The sequence below is a fragment of the Polyodon spathula genome, chromosome 21 (genome assembly GCF_017654505.1).
Source record: "Polyodon spathula isolate WHYD16114869_AA chromosome 21, ASM1765450v1, whole genome shotgun sequence".
NCBI classification, from domain to species: Eukaryota; Metazoa; Chordata; class Actinopteri; order Acipenseriformes; family Polyodontidae; genus Polyodon; species Polyodon spathula.
In genome coordinates this window covers 3197501-3211000 of record NC_054554.1, presented here as the reverse complement: position 1 = coordinate 3211000, position 13500 = coordinate 3197501, and the positions used below count along the sequence as shown (strand labels likewise).

Genomic DNA, 13500 nt, shown 5'->3' with positions numbered 1-13500 from the left:
TGATTTACAGTAGCCTTCTTTGTTTGCCTCAGAGATTTTAGCTGCTGTCAGTAACTTACCAGAAAGCAGTCAATGTCTGGAAGTTAATGGTTTCCAGTACATGCTCTGGTGCATTCAACTCCAACAGCAGCATGATGAAAATTCTGTGATAGGGCAGTTGTTGAAACTCAGTCTGCCGGACATCATGGTCCTGAATAAGGACTCCGACCACAATACCCAGAACCTAAAAATGGACAGTTAGATTAAACTAGTTAGATGTTTGTTGTGAAAAATGCTCCTCAAAACAGATTAAATTAAACACTATAGCCTAAAATAAGCAGTAGCATTTTCACCCACAAGACTGAAACAGCTCTGTTGTAATTTAAATACATTATGTACAGAAGCAAAAGGTCTTAGATGCAACTATATATATATATTAAATACAGACCTTGTTGAGTAGGTTGATCTTCGTCACTGTGTTAGTCGCCTCTCCAGAGTGTTTGACTAGAAGTGCGATGAGTCTAACAAAGGCATCTAGGTTATGGTAGCACTTGGCACGGATGATGGCAGCACTGGCAGCAGGGTTGTGCTGCTGTTCTGCCTGTGCGCGGTAACTGATCTCCACACACATCTCCGTGCACAGTCGGAAGAAACGGGTTATCAGATCGTCTGTCTTCAGGATTCCCTGCTGGTGCATCTAACAGAGGAGGGGAGATTAAAATAAATATACGTTATAGGGCACACAAAAAAAACCACCGCACTACAAAAACAGCTGACACATGGATAAACCTGTAATACTGCTCTAACTCCAACGGGAACCCACAAAGGTTTGAAGCCTTCAATGCAAGCATTTTAGCAAAACTTGAGACATTAATTAAACTGCTAAACAAAAAACACAAACTAAATATACATGAGAAATGTTCCCAAACACAACTTGAGATTCTCAACCCACGTATACTGCTGGGGTCCTGCAAGACTACTTTTACGTTATTGCTGACGGACTGTGTCAATACCTGTCCCACAAAGGCAGAGAAAGCCTTGGTGCTGTCTCGACCGGCAGCTGCAGAGTGGTAGAGGTTCACCCATTCTCTCAGTAGGTACTCTGCCTTCTCCCTCAGGCCAGGAGGGTCATCATATTCCGATGCCTGCGAGATCCCAGAGTGCATCATGAAATTAGGCCCTCCGTGGGCACGGTCAATCATTGCTTCATAGTTTGACCGGACCACTTCCATTAGCTGGGGCAGCCTGTTAAATTGGAAATTAAATATTACTGTAAAGTTTTCTTCATTTTTTTATTTGTTCCCCTTCCAGTGCTGCCTTTGAGCACACTTGCCAGTTTCCCAGAGGAGGTCCTACACCCTGTCTAATGTGGAGAAATCAAGGCATCGTGAAGTGAAGTTGTTATTCAGTGGCTACCTGTAATCTTCTGCAACAGATGCAAGTTTACTATTTGAGGGGGTCTCAGCTAGAACGGAGTAACCATCATCCAAGCTGTTCAAAGAAAAAAAAGTTGGTTTTACAGTACTGAGGAGGGGGGTGGTGGTGGTGTGCCTTCAAAAATCACAGAAGTAAGCATAGCATCCACCTAAAGTCATTTTATTTTAGATAGGGGTTACTCCATTTTACCGCCTTCACTTGTAGGAGAAAGATACTATTTTGCTGTCAGATTTAAATAGTTTATAAAAAATTAAAAGAAACACTTTACAATGATTTAAGAATCTTTGGATTAGTCACATATGGAAAGTATACTTGAATTTATTACGAATGGTTACAAGTTTCTCACAAACTATGAGGCACGTCTACCAAACAGCCTCAGGAAAAAAACACACCCCAGTAAAAGGAGTCAATTCAATATAGAAGTGTAATGTGCAAAACACACTTACCCCTCAGGAGCATTTGCTCTGGAGTGGGCACTGGTCCTCATGAGTGTCTCAATGGTGTGGAACAGGTCAGCTTCAGTGATGTGGCTCACACTCCTCTCATCCACCAGAAGTAACTTCACCAACTGCATAGCGAACGCCACAGCCATATAATGCAGGCCATTTTCCATTGACTAGGAAAGACAGGCAACCTTGCTTTAGACAAATTACTTCTGGGAAATAAATAAAGACAGCAACAAATTAAGTATTCTCACCTGGGCTAGGTGTAGGTCATACTGCTGCATATTAACCAGATGGTTTCTGATCAGCAGCTCCACAGCTTCAACATTGTATTTGTACTCGTCACGACATTCAATCAAGCACCTACACACAAAACCAAAAATCAGTCTCATGGATACAGACTGCATTTTGCAACATCATTTTCCAGTAGGATTCTGGGAAGTAGCGCAGGGCTCTTGCACATGGCAAGCAGTGACTCAGTAGGAGCAGCACATCCGTTTACACAAACACCAAGGTAAATCAGGGGAGTACAAATTGAATGAGACTTCCCCTTTAAGGAGATCTAACCAATGCCTTTAGGAGTAAGTAAACTTAAAACCTTCTTATTCTTCCAGTATAGGTAAAGAGCATTAGATGAGGATCCTGATTATTGAAATCCAGGTTAACCATACAATTTCCTTAAATCTCTTCACTTAAACACATTTAAACATTAAAGCTGTTCCTCACCTATAGAGTGAGAAACTCATTTAACCCATTGTGGTCCTATGTCAGAACATGTCTGACATCAAAAAGACACAAAAGCACAGGTCTCTTGTCGTTTTTTCTCCGGAAAAAGCTGAGAGAACCTATCAACGGGCGAGTGAGACCGACAGGAGCCGAAAGGGGGCGTATCTGAGGAATACACATAGCCCCTGCACCACTGAGAACACGGACACAAAAGAGATAGCAACTTTCGCATTTATTGCTCAAAGAAAATCAGACATTTGCAGAGCATTTTGAAATGTTACAGCAATAAAATAACTTGGATCACATTGAGTTTGGTGATAATCCTCTCCTGATCAATCGTATTTATCCGTATGCATGTCTATAAAAAGGTATGTAGAAAAATACAGCAAACAAGGGGTGGGGCTTGTCTGGAGATGCAGTACTGAGTGTCCTTTTACTGTGCAGTGCCTTTTAAACCGGTTTAACGCCGAAAAACTTTTAAAACAGCACATGTAAAAATAAACTGGACCAGACACGCCCAATAAGCACAGAATAAGTGGACTGCAAAGGGTTAAAGTGGTAACCTCACAATGAAAAGATGCATACAGGAGGCGTAATAGTGCAAAAGAATAACCCCAGAGGTATGACATTCAGCACTGACCTGGTGATCTGCTTGTTGCACCACTGAGAGCCATAGGCACGGCCATCCTGCAGGGCCTTCAGAACCAACAGGTGACACTCACGGTACCGGAGCAGGAGGTCTGCATCAGCACCACTTGTCGCATCGAGTAATCCTTCCACAGCCTAATACATAAGAAATTTAAAAGCATTTAAAAAAAACCTGCATTATGAAAAATCATTGGTTAACAGCAACTTAAAAACACCCTTTCATGACTTGGTCCATAACTGTCCTTTCCCCCAGCCCACCCCACTAAAAAAGACACCCCCCCCATACTGCTCACCTTCTGTAGCAAGCCCAATGCTGCAATGGTTTCGCGTGAACTCCTTGCCACCACCACAGCGTCTAGCAGACTACGCAGGGCCTGCGTCTGGGGGTTCATAGCCAACGCAGGAGGGATTGCATGCAAGTGCTGCTCCAGATCAGCAATGCACTTGTCATAGATCTGTGCCACATCATCTGTTGCCCAGGCTGGTTGCTGTGTTGGGGACGGGACATTTTTTTTTATAAAAAACATGCAATAAAAAGTTAACACCTAAAAATAGTAATTAAGTTGCCAGTACCTATCCTAAAATACAGTGGAAGACATACAGTTTCCTAAACTTACCATTGTTCATGGTGCAGTTTACTAGCAAGAGGTAAAGCATACACTATGATTTGATTTTACCCGTTCTCAGACAGCCTCAACTCATCACAACTCCAGTACAGTACTTTGGCCAATACCACAAAGTGGTCTAAAGTATTACGGATATTTTTGGTCTCCTTGTACAACAGAAAGCCATGTCCAGAAACAGGTACCTTCATGGGTTGAGCCAGGAAACCTGTGGGCTGTGAGAGATCATTGCTGGGAAGGAAACCGGGAACATTGCGTGCAAACTCCTCATAAACAGCCAGCTGCTTAGGGTCCACACCACCGACCTTTAAGGACAACAAAAAGTCAGTACAAAATTACTACGGTATCTTGTTTGCATTCCACAACAACTCAAACTATACAAAACTAAAAAGGCACATGCAATAGTTGCAAGTTATTTCTTCTGCTTTTCAATGGCAGAATAAAAATGTAATTTACTAATCCTCATGGTCTAAAATGTAATCATGAACACATTCACAAATATAAAATGCCGTCACTTTAAGCCCACCTTAAGCCTGATTTGTTCTGGCATGCGCTCTGCTTGATAGGTCAGTACCACAGGATCGCAGTATCGACGGCCCTCTTGTCTGGCATGTTTTCGCAGCTCAAATTCCTAGATTATGAAAAACAAATTGGGTGGGGAAGTTAATACCATAATTATTATACCTTTAACTTGGATCTGTATGTAAAATGTCACTTACAGTTGCGAGCCTCTTATCCATTTCTGGGCCAGCTTTTTCCACTGCTGTTTTCTGTATAAAGCAGCAAGCAAGTTCACAGTTATCCTGGGCTATCTGTGCGGCTGCCTGTTCCATCATTTCCCTCTGTTGTTGGGTTGGAGCCTGGGAAACAAGTCCATACGTTAAACACTGTACAACATTTAAAAGGTTCCCCACTGGTTATCTAATTTGCAGACCGACATATCCTTATAGCCTTGTTGAGAAGGCAGTCCTTTCAGAAAAGCGTTGAGGTATGTTGTCAGAAAAATAATGCCTCCTGATGCACAACTAGTGTATCGGATTAAGGGGGTACAGCTAATACTGGAGCATCTCAAATTCAGTTTAATTTAGTGGCTGTAATTTAATACTCAATTAAAAAAAAAAAAAAAAAAAAAAAAAAAAAACTCTTGCACAATAAAATTGGTTTAAGAAAGTCACTTTACCCTGAGGGCCGTAGCAAAGCTGTTCTTCAGATTGCTAGCGATGCTCATGAGCAGAGGTTCCCTACAGGTGATCATAGCCATCCCTGCTGTCAGGTTACGCATCATATGATGTGCGGCAACACGCATGCGTGACTCCTCAGAGTCCAGAGCAAAGTCCTTCCTGACAATCTGCTCGCAGGTGGTCATGGCAATTTTGATGGAGCGATCCACAACAGGGTGAACAAGCTCCTGGACTGCCCTCTCTATAGCTTGCCGCACATACTGCTTCAGTTGCAGGTGGGCCTGGAACAAGGGTATCTGCAAGGAGAGGTAGGATTAATCTCATCTTAGTTTTATTTTTTTTATTTATTGTTAACCAAATCATAAAATAAATCTGGTACAATTAATCTAATCTTCTAAACATGTTAATTTTTAGGCAAACTGTAACACTTGACATTATACAAAAATGCTTATTATCCATATGAACACAAAAATTATCAGAATTTAAGCAGAATTATATAAAACTTACATTTTGGTTGAAATTTATGTGAGGAGCAAGCCCTGCCAGAGCATAGACATTAATATCATGATAACTAAACTGAGGAGTTGGTGGACCTGTGGCTGTGCATGTAGTAGTTGTGGCAGGTGTAGACGTTGCAGCTGCAAAGGGGAGAAATTCTCCTGTAGGTTAAAAAGGCTATCATGATTAAAAACATGGAAAATGGATCCAAGCCGAGGCTCAAAACAAACATTAAAAAAACTTCACACCCATAACTAATTGTAACGCAAGTGCCAGCCAAGTTTAACCTCCCCACAATTACTTACTAAAGGACTGGACTGTTAACCACCCAAGTTAAATGTGTTCAATTTAACTGGTAAAAAAAACACGCAACCCTGAATAACAAAGGGCAGTTCAGCAAGCGAACATCCTTAGGCAACCACCAAATCTTTCTCATTACATAGCTACAAAGTCCCAGACTGGTAATCCAGCAATTCAATAGGATATGAGTGAAATTCAGAATGCATATTCATTTTGCACAACTCGATTAAGACAATCTTTAAATGTATGAGGTATACACTCAGAAAGTCATGCACCAGGTTAATGCACATACCAGGTGGGACAATGGGTAGCATTTCCTCAGGTGGTTTAGCTTCCTTCTTTGGTGCGGAAAGCTGCTCATCTAGGGCCTTCAACTTTTCTTTGTCTTTCAGCAGGTTTCCAGGCTTAAGGTCATTGATATCCAGGGACAGATTCTTGCACAGTACTTCAATCTCAAACTTCAGGTTCAGCTGGAAAAGGGAGTTACAGTTTGATTGTTTAGGTAACAAGAACTGCATCTGATCAGAATCAAGACTGGGCACAAGGTTCTCTATAAAAAATATATGGTTTAAAAAAGACAATTAAAAAAAAAAACACACACCACACTTTATATAGAAAGGTTTAAAACAGGACTAAGCCTCAGATAAAGTGACCAACCTTCAAGTCATGCTCCTGGTGAAGTTCTGCCAGTACATTCATGATTGCCATAGTCCATGGGTTCTGAGGCCTGAAAATCTAGGAGGGAGAAATAAAGCATGTCAGTTGGCTGACGAAGATGATGATAAATATAATTGTCTGGTGCAAAGGACGCAAAATGTGTTGTGTGCAACAGTATTTCTCACCATACTCCTCACGCTGGATTCCAACACTTTGGCAATAAATGGGACCACATAGAGAAGCTCTTGCTGTCCCTTCACGTAAGCTTCCAGCAGCAAAGACTTTATTTCCAAATCCTAGATAAATATATATATATAAAAATAAAAAAGTTAACCCATTACTTAGCTCCATATCTTGCTTTCATCAATTAAGACTTGGTTAGTGGGTATAGAGAATGCTTGCATTAAGTTTACAAAAGGTGAATGGTTCAGCTGAAATATGCCATGAATGTACTGGTTAGGAGTTTGTTAATATGCATAGGCTCAATTTCCCTTTGAGAGTCTACTTACTGTATACAAGATGGGTTTGTTTTTTGACAATGTGATAATGCCCAGCCAGTGGCCCAGGTTCTTCAGGAGGGATCTATCAGAGAAGTTAGCTGCAGCTTTATCGGAAGTCAGTAGGACCTGGACAAAAACAAAATGAAACAAAACAGAAGTCATTACTTCGTTTCTACTTTGAACACCTCTAAACAATTAGCTATAAAAGTAGGTTTATACATAAGTCTCCTGCCCTTAACTTTATAAAAACAGAAATAAAAATGTCTATACCAAAATTATGCACCAATAAGGAAATATATACTTTTCTATATGCTTGGCAAACTGCATTTTGGGATGTAGGCATGTAAGCTCCAGCACCATTAAATTATAATATGGACTCCTGGACAGCCCTTTAAAGAGAGACAGTTCAATAAGAGATTGACAAAACAATTCCCACACTAAAAAACGAAAACGAAAAGCATGGGCAGTCAAGTCTTACCTTTATATTTCTGTAGGTTTCACTTAGAACCATTTTGATAAAATCTTGGTTTTTCAGTGTATCCAGGAAGTTGGAGTAAAGGCTGTGAAAGTTGGGCTCAATGCTGACTCTCTTCATCACGAGATATTGCGAAACCCAAGGCATAAACTCCTCTTTCACGGTCTCCTTCAGCTCTTCAACCTTTCAAAATAAGTAAACCAGAGTTTTCACTACATTTAATCAATTTTTTTGCATTAACAGGGAGCACTAAAGCCTAGAATTATAAATATAGAAATAAGCAAAATGCCTCAACATTTACCAGTGTTTTGCAAGTTCTATAAATCTACCTTTTACACTTAAAACTTGAGCCTACCTACTTATTAACTTTCTTTAGACGGGACATTGACAAACCTTTAATCTCTGGATGTAAAACTTTAAACTACAGTTCTAGATGGAAGCAATTATATGGTAAGACTCGCCTTTTGTGCCATATTGGACTGAGAGAGATTGTTAAAGATGAAGGCAATCTTCTCTTGAACATTTTCAGGTGGCTCCACTATTCTTTCTGTTTGGTCTGTGGCCACAAGCAGTGTGTCAATGTTGGTTGTGTTTATGGAAGGCTGAAAAATGACAAGCAATGTAAAACATTTTTAAATAGCACACTTGTTAAATACCTGCATATTAACAAAACACTTGGAGATTTAAGTTAACTTAACTAGTTTACATTAAACCCTTCCTTGACATGTCAGAGGAGGCAGATGAATGACGAAATAGACTACAATACTAAGTTAAATTACTGGTTGGCACATATGTAAATCTACACATACAGTAATCCACAACAAGTTAAACTATTTCCATTTCCCTGCGTTACCAATACTCACAGGCACATCCTTCTTGAAGCTGACTCCAGTGGGGCGGGTGATGGTAGTGGTTTTAGCAACAGTGGCTGTGGTAGATGTTGTTACTATGGTGCTAACCTGGCCAGGGAGAGGAGCCTTGGGGGGCACTTGAGCCTGAGCCTGAGCCTGTGCAAGAGCAAGGCTGCCAGGCGTAGTGATCGAGCCCTGCATCTTCACTGGAGGGTCGCGGGACTGTTGCCCATACTCGATATACTGCACACACAGGACGTAAAAACAGGCAGAAAAACATTTATCTATCTAGAAGTAATATCTTTTTTCTTCCAGCAGGGTTGACATTCCTAAAGAAAGATGTAAATAACACAATTCCAAAAATAAAACACACAAAGCTCTCAATCTTTGGCATCTGACAGACAGGAGATAGTCCCAGAGGCATTAGACTCAACTCATTCATTTAAATTCATAGTTAGGGAGTGCTTACCTCCTGTAAATGATGAGGGAACTGTAGAAAGTGAGTAATAGATGCCAAGTGCTGACAATACTGGGGATAATCCTTCAATCTTATACAAAAAAAATTAAAAAAGCAATATTAAATTCAGATGTCACATGCAACTATTTGATAACTTAGTATAGCGATCGACACATCTGTATTAAATAAAATCACTATTGTGTAGATCACTGCAATTCAATTTTGTGTAACAGCAAAGAATATCCATGTGCTACAGCAGAATAGGTTTCCCAACACTAAAATGTGCTAATTTAAAATTTCTTATTCATACACAAGTATCATGAGTCATACAATCATTTACCTATCCACAGCACAAACAACAAAAAACCTAAAATGAGATTCTCCTGTGAAGGCACTTTCATACAAAGCAGCAAATTCCACTTGAGTTCTGGTAGAGTAAAACCCCCGCTTGACAATAAAGCCAAATGAATAACAAAAAGAAAGCCAAGCAAGTAACAAACCTATTTTTAAATCTATCTAGGGCAGCGATACCAAAGTAATACATCTTGGATCCAAATGGTTTCCTTAAGGCTTCAAGGACATAGCGCAGGGCCAGCCCCAGCGCCATGTACGTGACCAGTCCCTTCTCAATGATTCCACCAAAGAGGCAGGCAGTGATGTGCAGTTCCTTGTCAGGATACTGAGGGAAGAAACGATACTCCTCAAATAGGTTCCTCAGCATGCAATTAAACACTTCACGCTCCCGCTTAATGTTGGAGTCCTTGAACCTCTGCAACATCTCCAGGACCTGTCCAAAAACAAAAACATGCTCATTACTGATAACTCTCTTCAATTACTTATTAAAGCAATATTTGCTTGTATATCCTTTGATTTCGTAAAAATGATTGAGATCACCGTAAAATAATTTGTATCATAACTGAAACTGTCAATAGTAAGCACCCTTTTCACTTCTACTTCAAACATTATTATATATTATCAGACCTTAGAACTGATTTTAGCTATATGTACTAAACCCATAAAGGAATGTAACTGAAATGTAAATATGTCCATTGGAGCCGCTATGTATTTGTTACTTGCTTTTAAAAAAAAAACAACCCAGGGTCATCACAGAAAAACACCAGTTATAAATAAGTCACTGCTGCTCTGCCTGTAAAGCCACAAATTTAGTAAACTGGTTCAAAGTCGGTGCAAAGCGGACTACTTATTGTGCTTGTAGGCTTCGGAGTAACTGACAACTGATTGTGACGGACAACTGAAAGGGCTATGATTCAAGTCTTCACTTCATAAACTGTAGGCGTTTAGTACACAGATTTACTAGAACTCACCTCATCCACGGACATGGTGGGGTGAGGTGGATGATTGTAAATGCGCTGAAAGTAGCTGTTGGCTTCATCATCAATCTCTTTGCTAAAGTGCTGGTTTGCCTCAGGCCACACCTGAGAGAGATCAGCTAAAAATGGGGAGGGGGTGTTAATATTTATTTTCTTACCAAATGGCAAAAAACAAAACAGACAGAGCATGCAGGCATCAGTCAGTATTTGACGTAATGCTATTTAGAGATTAAAAAGAACACAGGAAAAGTGCAAATGTTTATACAATTATTTGTTGCCAAATTAAGCCAATTAGTCGCCCGCCCCCCCCCCAGCCAAAAATTAAGCTGACTGTGCCTATATCATTTAGTATGTAGACAAGCATTCACACACAATTTTACAGGGCAAACAGTTGTATAGTATCCAATGGTTGAGGCTAGAAAAATAACTGAACAGCAAAAGTAATATCTAGTCTTGCATTCTTCCAAATTCCTGTTGAAATGTAATCTAAGAAATACAAAGGACTATGTGTATTGCTTAGTTTACTACTAGGCTAAACGTCCTGGTAATGGTAATAGCAAATGTAATACAGTAAGACTTTTCACACTGGTTGCGTCTGAAAACACAAGACCAAACGAGACACTGACCTGTATTTCCCCTTGATTTTATAAAGAAGCTGCTTTTCTTCAGTTTAATATATTAAGACAACTAAAAATTTAATGTAGGTAAAATCCACACATTACATGTATTAACATTTGAACAGTTTATTCCAAAGACAGAAGAGATGCTGAACATGTTGGGAGGAAATACAGTAGACAACTTTCACTCACTCAGTCAGACGACACAACCACTTACAAGGCATTATCTTACTCTGCTGGAAGGTGGGTGGGTTCAATCCAGATGTGCTCATCTTTCTCTGTCCAAAAGGGTCACTGTTCACAGTTGGTATACCAAGTCCACTTCCCATGCTTGTCAAGCTACTCGATCCTAAAGAACCTGCAACAGTCAGGGGGAGGACGCCATGTTTAGCAAACAATGCTATTCTTGTTTGTAAAGTTATCAATAATAATGGCTTGACATCAGACAAACTCTTGCAATTAAGTATGGCTCTATAAAGATGTTTACAGTTTCTACCAGGTATGACTATTTCTTAAACCTGTAACTTGCACTTAAAAGGGCAAGTCAGCTGATCTAGAGCCCCGATTTTGACAAGTCTTTATTTTAGCACTGTTGAGAAGCCCATGAAGTTACTGGGTCAGAGGCTTCATGGGATCAAGAATAGTGCAGATTTACAATACTGTGTTTGTTACATGTTAAGACACGTCAGAGAAGGAGGAACAATTAATTTTCTAGGAAAGGTTCACAACTTTACCTGGAAGTTGAGATGAGAGGCCTCCAATGCCACTGAATGGTGTTGTCTGGCTGGGATTGGTGAGAGCAGGGAAAGCCTTGGCTGGTGACTGGGGGTTGCTGAATGCAGAACTCAGGTTTGTGGGAAATCCCTGCATGCTCTGCGTGTGGGACGCAGCAGAGCCACTTATATTCAGAGATGCCATCCCAGACAAGGGATCAATCTAAAAAGGGAAAAGTTAAAATATGTATCAGGAGGTAGTTCAAATTCTTATTAAAAAGTAGCAAGTTACATAGCAGGTTGCATTCATAAAATACCATAATTTCACAATTGTTAAACATTAATCAGAATTTCTTAAATTTTACATTTATATGTTTATCCAGGTCAAATACTGTATATAAATAAAACTAAATCTAACTTACACAACAAAAAGAAAAACACAACACTTAACACATATGCTAATACATCCAGAGTTAAAGCTACAGTCCAACATAAGCCTTCTGCAAATGCTAAATCTGGTATTTCAAGTTCCATTAATAGTATTGTTGCGTTATATATTAAGCCCATCACCTGAAGAGGGGAGACGGAGACCGATACCTGTACAGGGGAGATAGCATCTAAGCTGCTGGTGCTAGGAGCACGTCCCTTTGGCATGACTCCTGGGGGTGGTTGTCTGGCTTTGTTCATGACATTGCTACAGTTCGCTACCATGGTCAGAATTGTTTCTGACAGTTCCTGGGAAACACTCCTGGCAAAAGATAAAACATGTTATTTTTATTTAATTTAAAAGGAATTATACCAGGTCTTTGAAAACACATGACCCCACAGCTAAACCTCTAGTAAAAAAAAGTGGAGAGAAGTGTAACTTGCATTTAAAAGAGCAACCCAGTTGTTGCTGAGAGGCCCCAGTTATAACAAGTACAATTGTTTAGCACTGTTGCGTAGCCTGTAAAGATACGGGTTCAAAGACATCACAGGTTTAAAGACAGTGCATAGCCAAAATATTAGGAAAAGCAAAAGCTTTCAAAAGGTTCCAACTCAAAACATACAGCCTTACCCTGCACAGGACTGCATACAGGCCAGCATGGTAGCCAGTGTTTCAGGAGGGAGCTGTGCACTTTTGGGCTGCTCCTTTTCTGGAGCCAGGCCTCCCATGATGGAAGGGCACCGTCGCTTTAAGAATGTCACACTGGCCTGGATGAAAGGTTCCTGAAAGATCACATGTATGTTAGTAACATACAGAATGTCATAACCAAGTAACAATTGAATAAGCATTTCTCCATGACATTTAAAAATATAACCCAGGGGTGTGCAATTCATATCGCCCGACGTCTGGGGCAACAAGATTCGTGTGACGGACAAGTTCTGCCGTTGTACTTTGTCCATCAGACAATAGTTTGTCCTATGTTCATTATGCTGCTAGAAAGACATTCCGGGTATATTTCTAGAGAGCCAGGCAAGTTTCTGAAAAATTAATTGCAGAAGTCCAGCACCAAAGCACATAACCTTTTAAAGTGTTTACATCCCACCCCTATCATTTCTGATTGGCTAGCTGTGGAAGAAGCTGATCTTCACAGCTGCCAAGTCTGCTTGTTTTTATCGAGTCGCTTTAATGTTTTGAGAGTTAAGGTTTTTTGTAACAAGTGACATGACTTCAATAGTTAATGGTCATAGGGGTGGTTTTGGTGATGTCAATGTATATGCACATCATTAGAAAGAAATATGGAATTTGTATAAACACCCCCACTCTGAAATGGGTTGGGCTTGTTTTGAAAGGCAGTGCAGCTTATTTCTCATGAGACTTGTTAACAATGCTGATCTTCTATTGGTTATAAAAAAAACCTATAAAATTGCTGCCAAGAGAGCCTCTGGCAAGGCATGGGTATAATCTTTTTATGTAAATGAGCAATTAAGTGATACTGCTTTATTAATACACGAACCTGACATTTAAATGGTGCAATCAAGTTACAAAAAAATAAAATAAACCAGTCGCTAAGGTATTAGCTGAAAAAAATATAATCATGTTGTTGAATTTATAACAGTTCATGGCCAATGTAATTGTAG

General features: G+C 40.0%; 1 protein-coding gene and 1 non-coding gene across 12 annotated transcripts in view; both read right to left on the bottom strand.

Moving 5' to 3' along the window:
• Nucleotides 1-35: 35 nt before the first annotated feature.
• The window catches only part of LOC121296197 (CCR4-NOT transcription complex subunit 1-like), a 27022-nt gene continuing 13557 nt past the window's right edge, over nt 36-13500 (bottom strand). The window contains exons 16-41 of one of the 11 annotated variants that reach the window (XM_041221478.1): nt 12494-12645; nt 12007-12184; nt 11458-11659; nt 10941-11081; nt 10101-10225; nt 9276-9562; nt 8788-8866; nt 8331-8570; nt 7929-8069; nt 7471-7650; nt 7002-7118; nt 6678-6788; nt 6493-6570; nt 6128-6305; nt 5545-5675; nt 5037-5333; nt 4576-4716; nt 4383-4487; nt 4042-4161; nt 3527-3721; nt 3226-3368; nt 2114-2222; nt 1863-2032; nt 993-1224; nt 428-676; nt 36-223 (exon numbers count right to left, since the gene is read on the bottom strand). In XM_041221478.1, coding sequence (XP_041077412.1) covers nt 56-223; nt 428-676; nt 993-1224; nt 1863-2032; nt 2114-2222; nt 3226-3368; nt 3527-3721; nt 4042-4161; nt 4383-4487; nt 4576-4716; nt 5037-5333; nt 5545-5675; nt 6128-6305; nt 6493-6570; nt 6678-6788; nt 7002-7118; nt 7471-7650; nt 7929-8069; nt 8331-8570; nt 8788-8866; nt 9276-9562; nt 10101-10225; nt 10941-11081; nt 11458-11659; nt 12007-12184; nt 12494-12645 — 4269 coding nt within the window. In that variant the 3' untranslated portion in view covers nt 36-55. Of the gene's footprint in view, nt 224-427; nt 677-992; nt 1225-1862; nt 2033-2113; nt 2223-3225; nt 3369-3526; nt 3722-4041; nt 4162-4382; nt 4488-4575; nt 4717-5036; nt 5334-5544; nt 5697-6127; nt 6306-6492; nt 6571-6677; nt 6789-7001; nt 7119-7470; nt 7651-7928; nt 8070-8330; nt 8571-8787; nt 8867-9275; nt 9563-10100; nt 10226-10940; nt 11082-11457; nt 11660-12006; nt 12185-12493; nt 12646-13500 lie in introns of all 11 variants that reach the window. The other 10 variants (XM_041221479.1, XM_041221482.1, XM_041221475.1 and 7 more) reach the window with 10 other exon arrangements.
• On the bottom strand, nt 12294-12430 carry LOC121296743. The gene has a single exon (XR_005947088.1). It is a non-coding gene; the product is annotated as a small nucleolar RNA SNORA50 (small nucleolar RNA).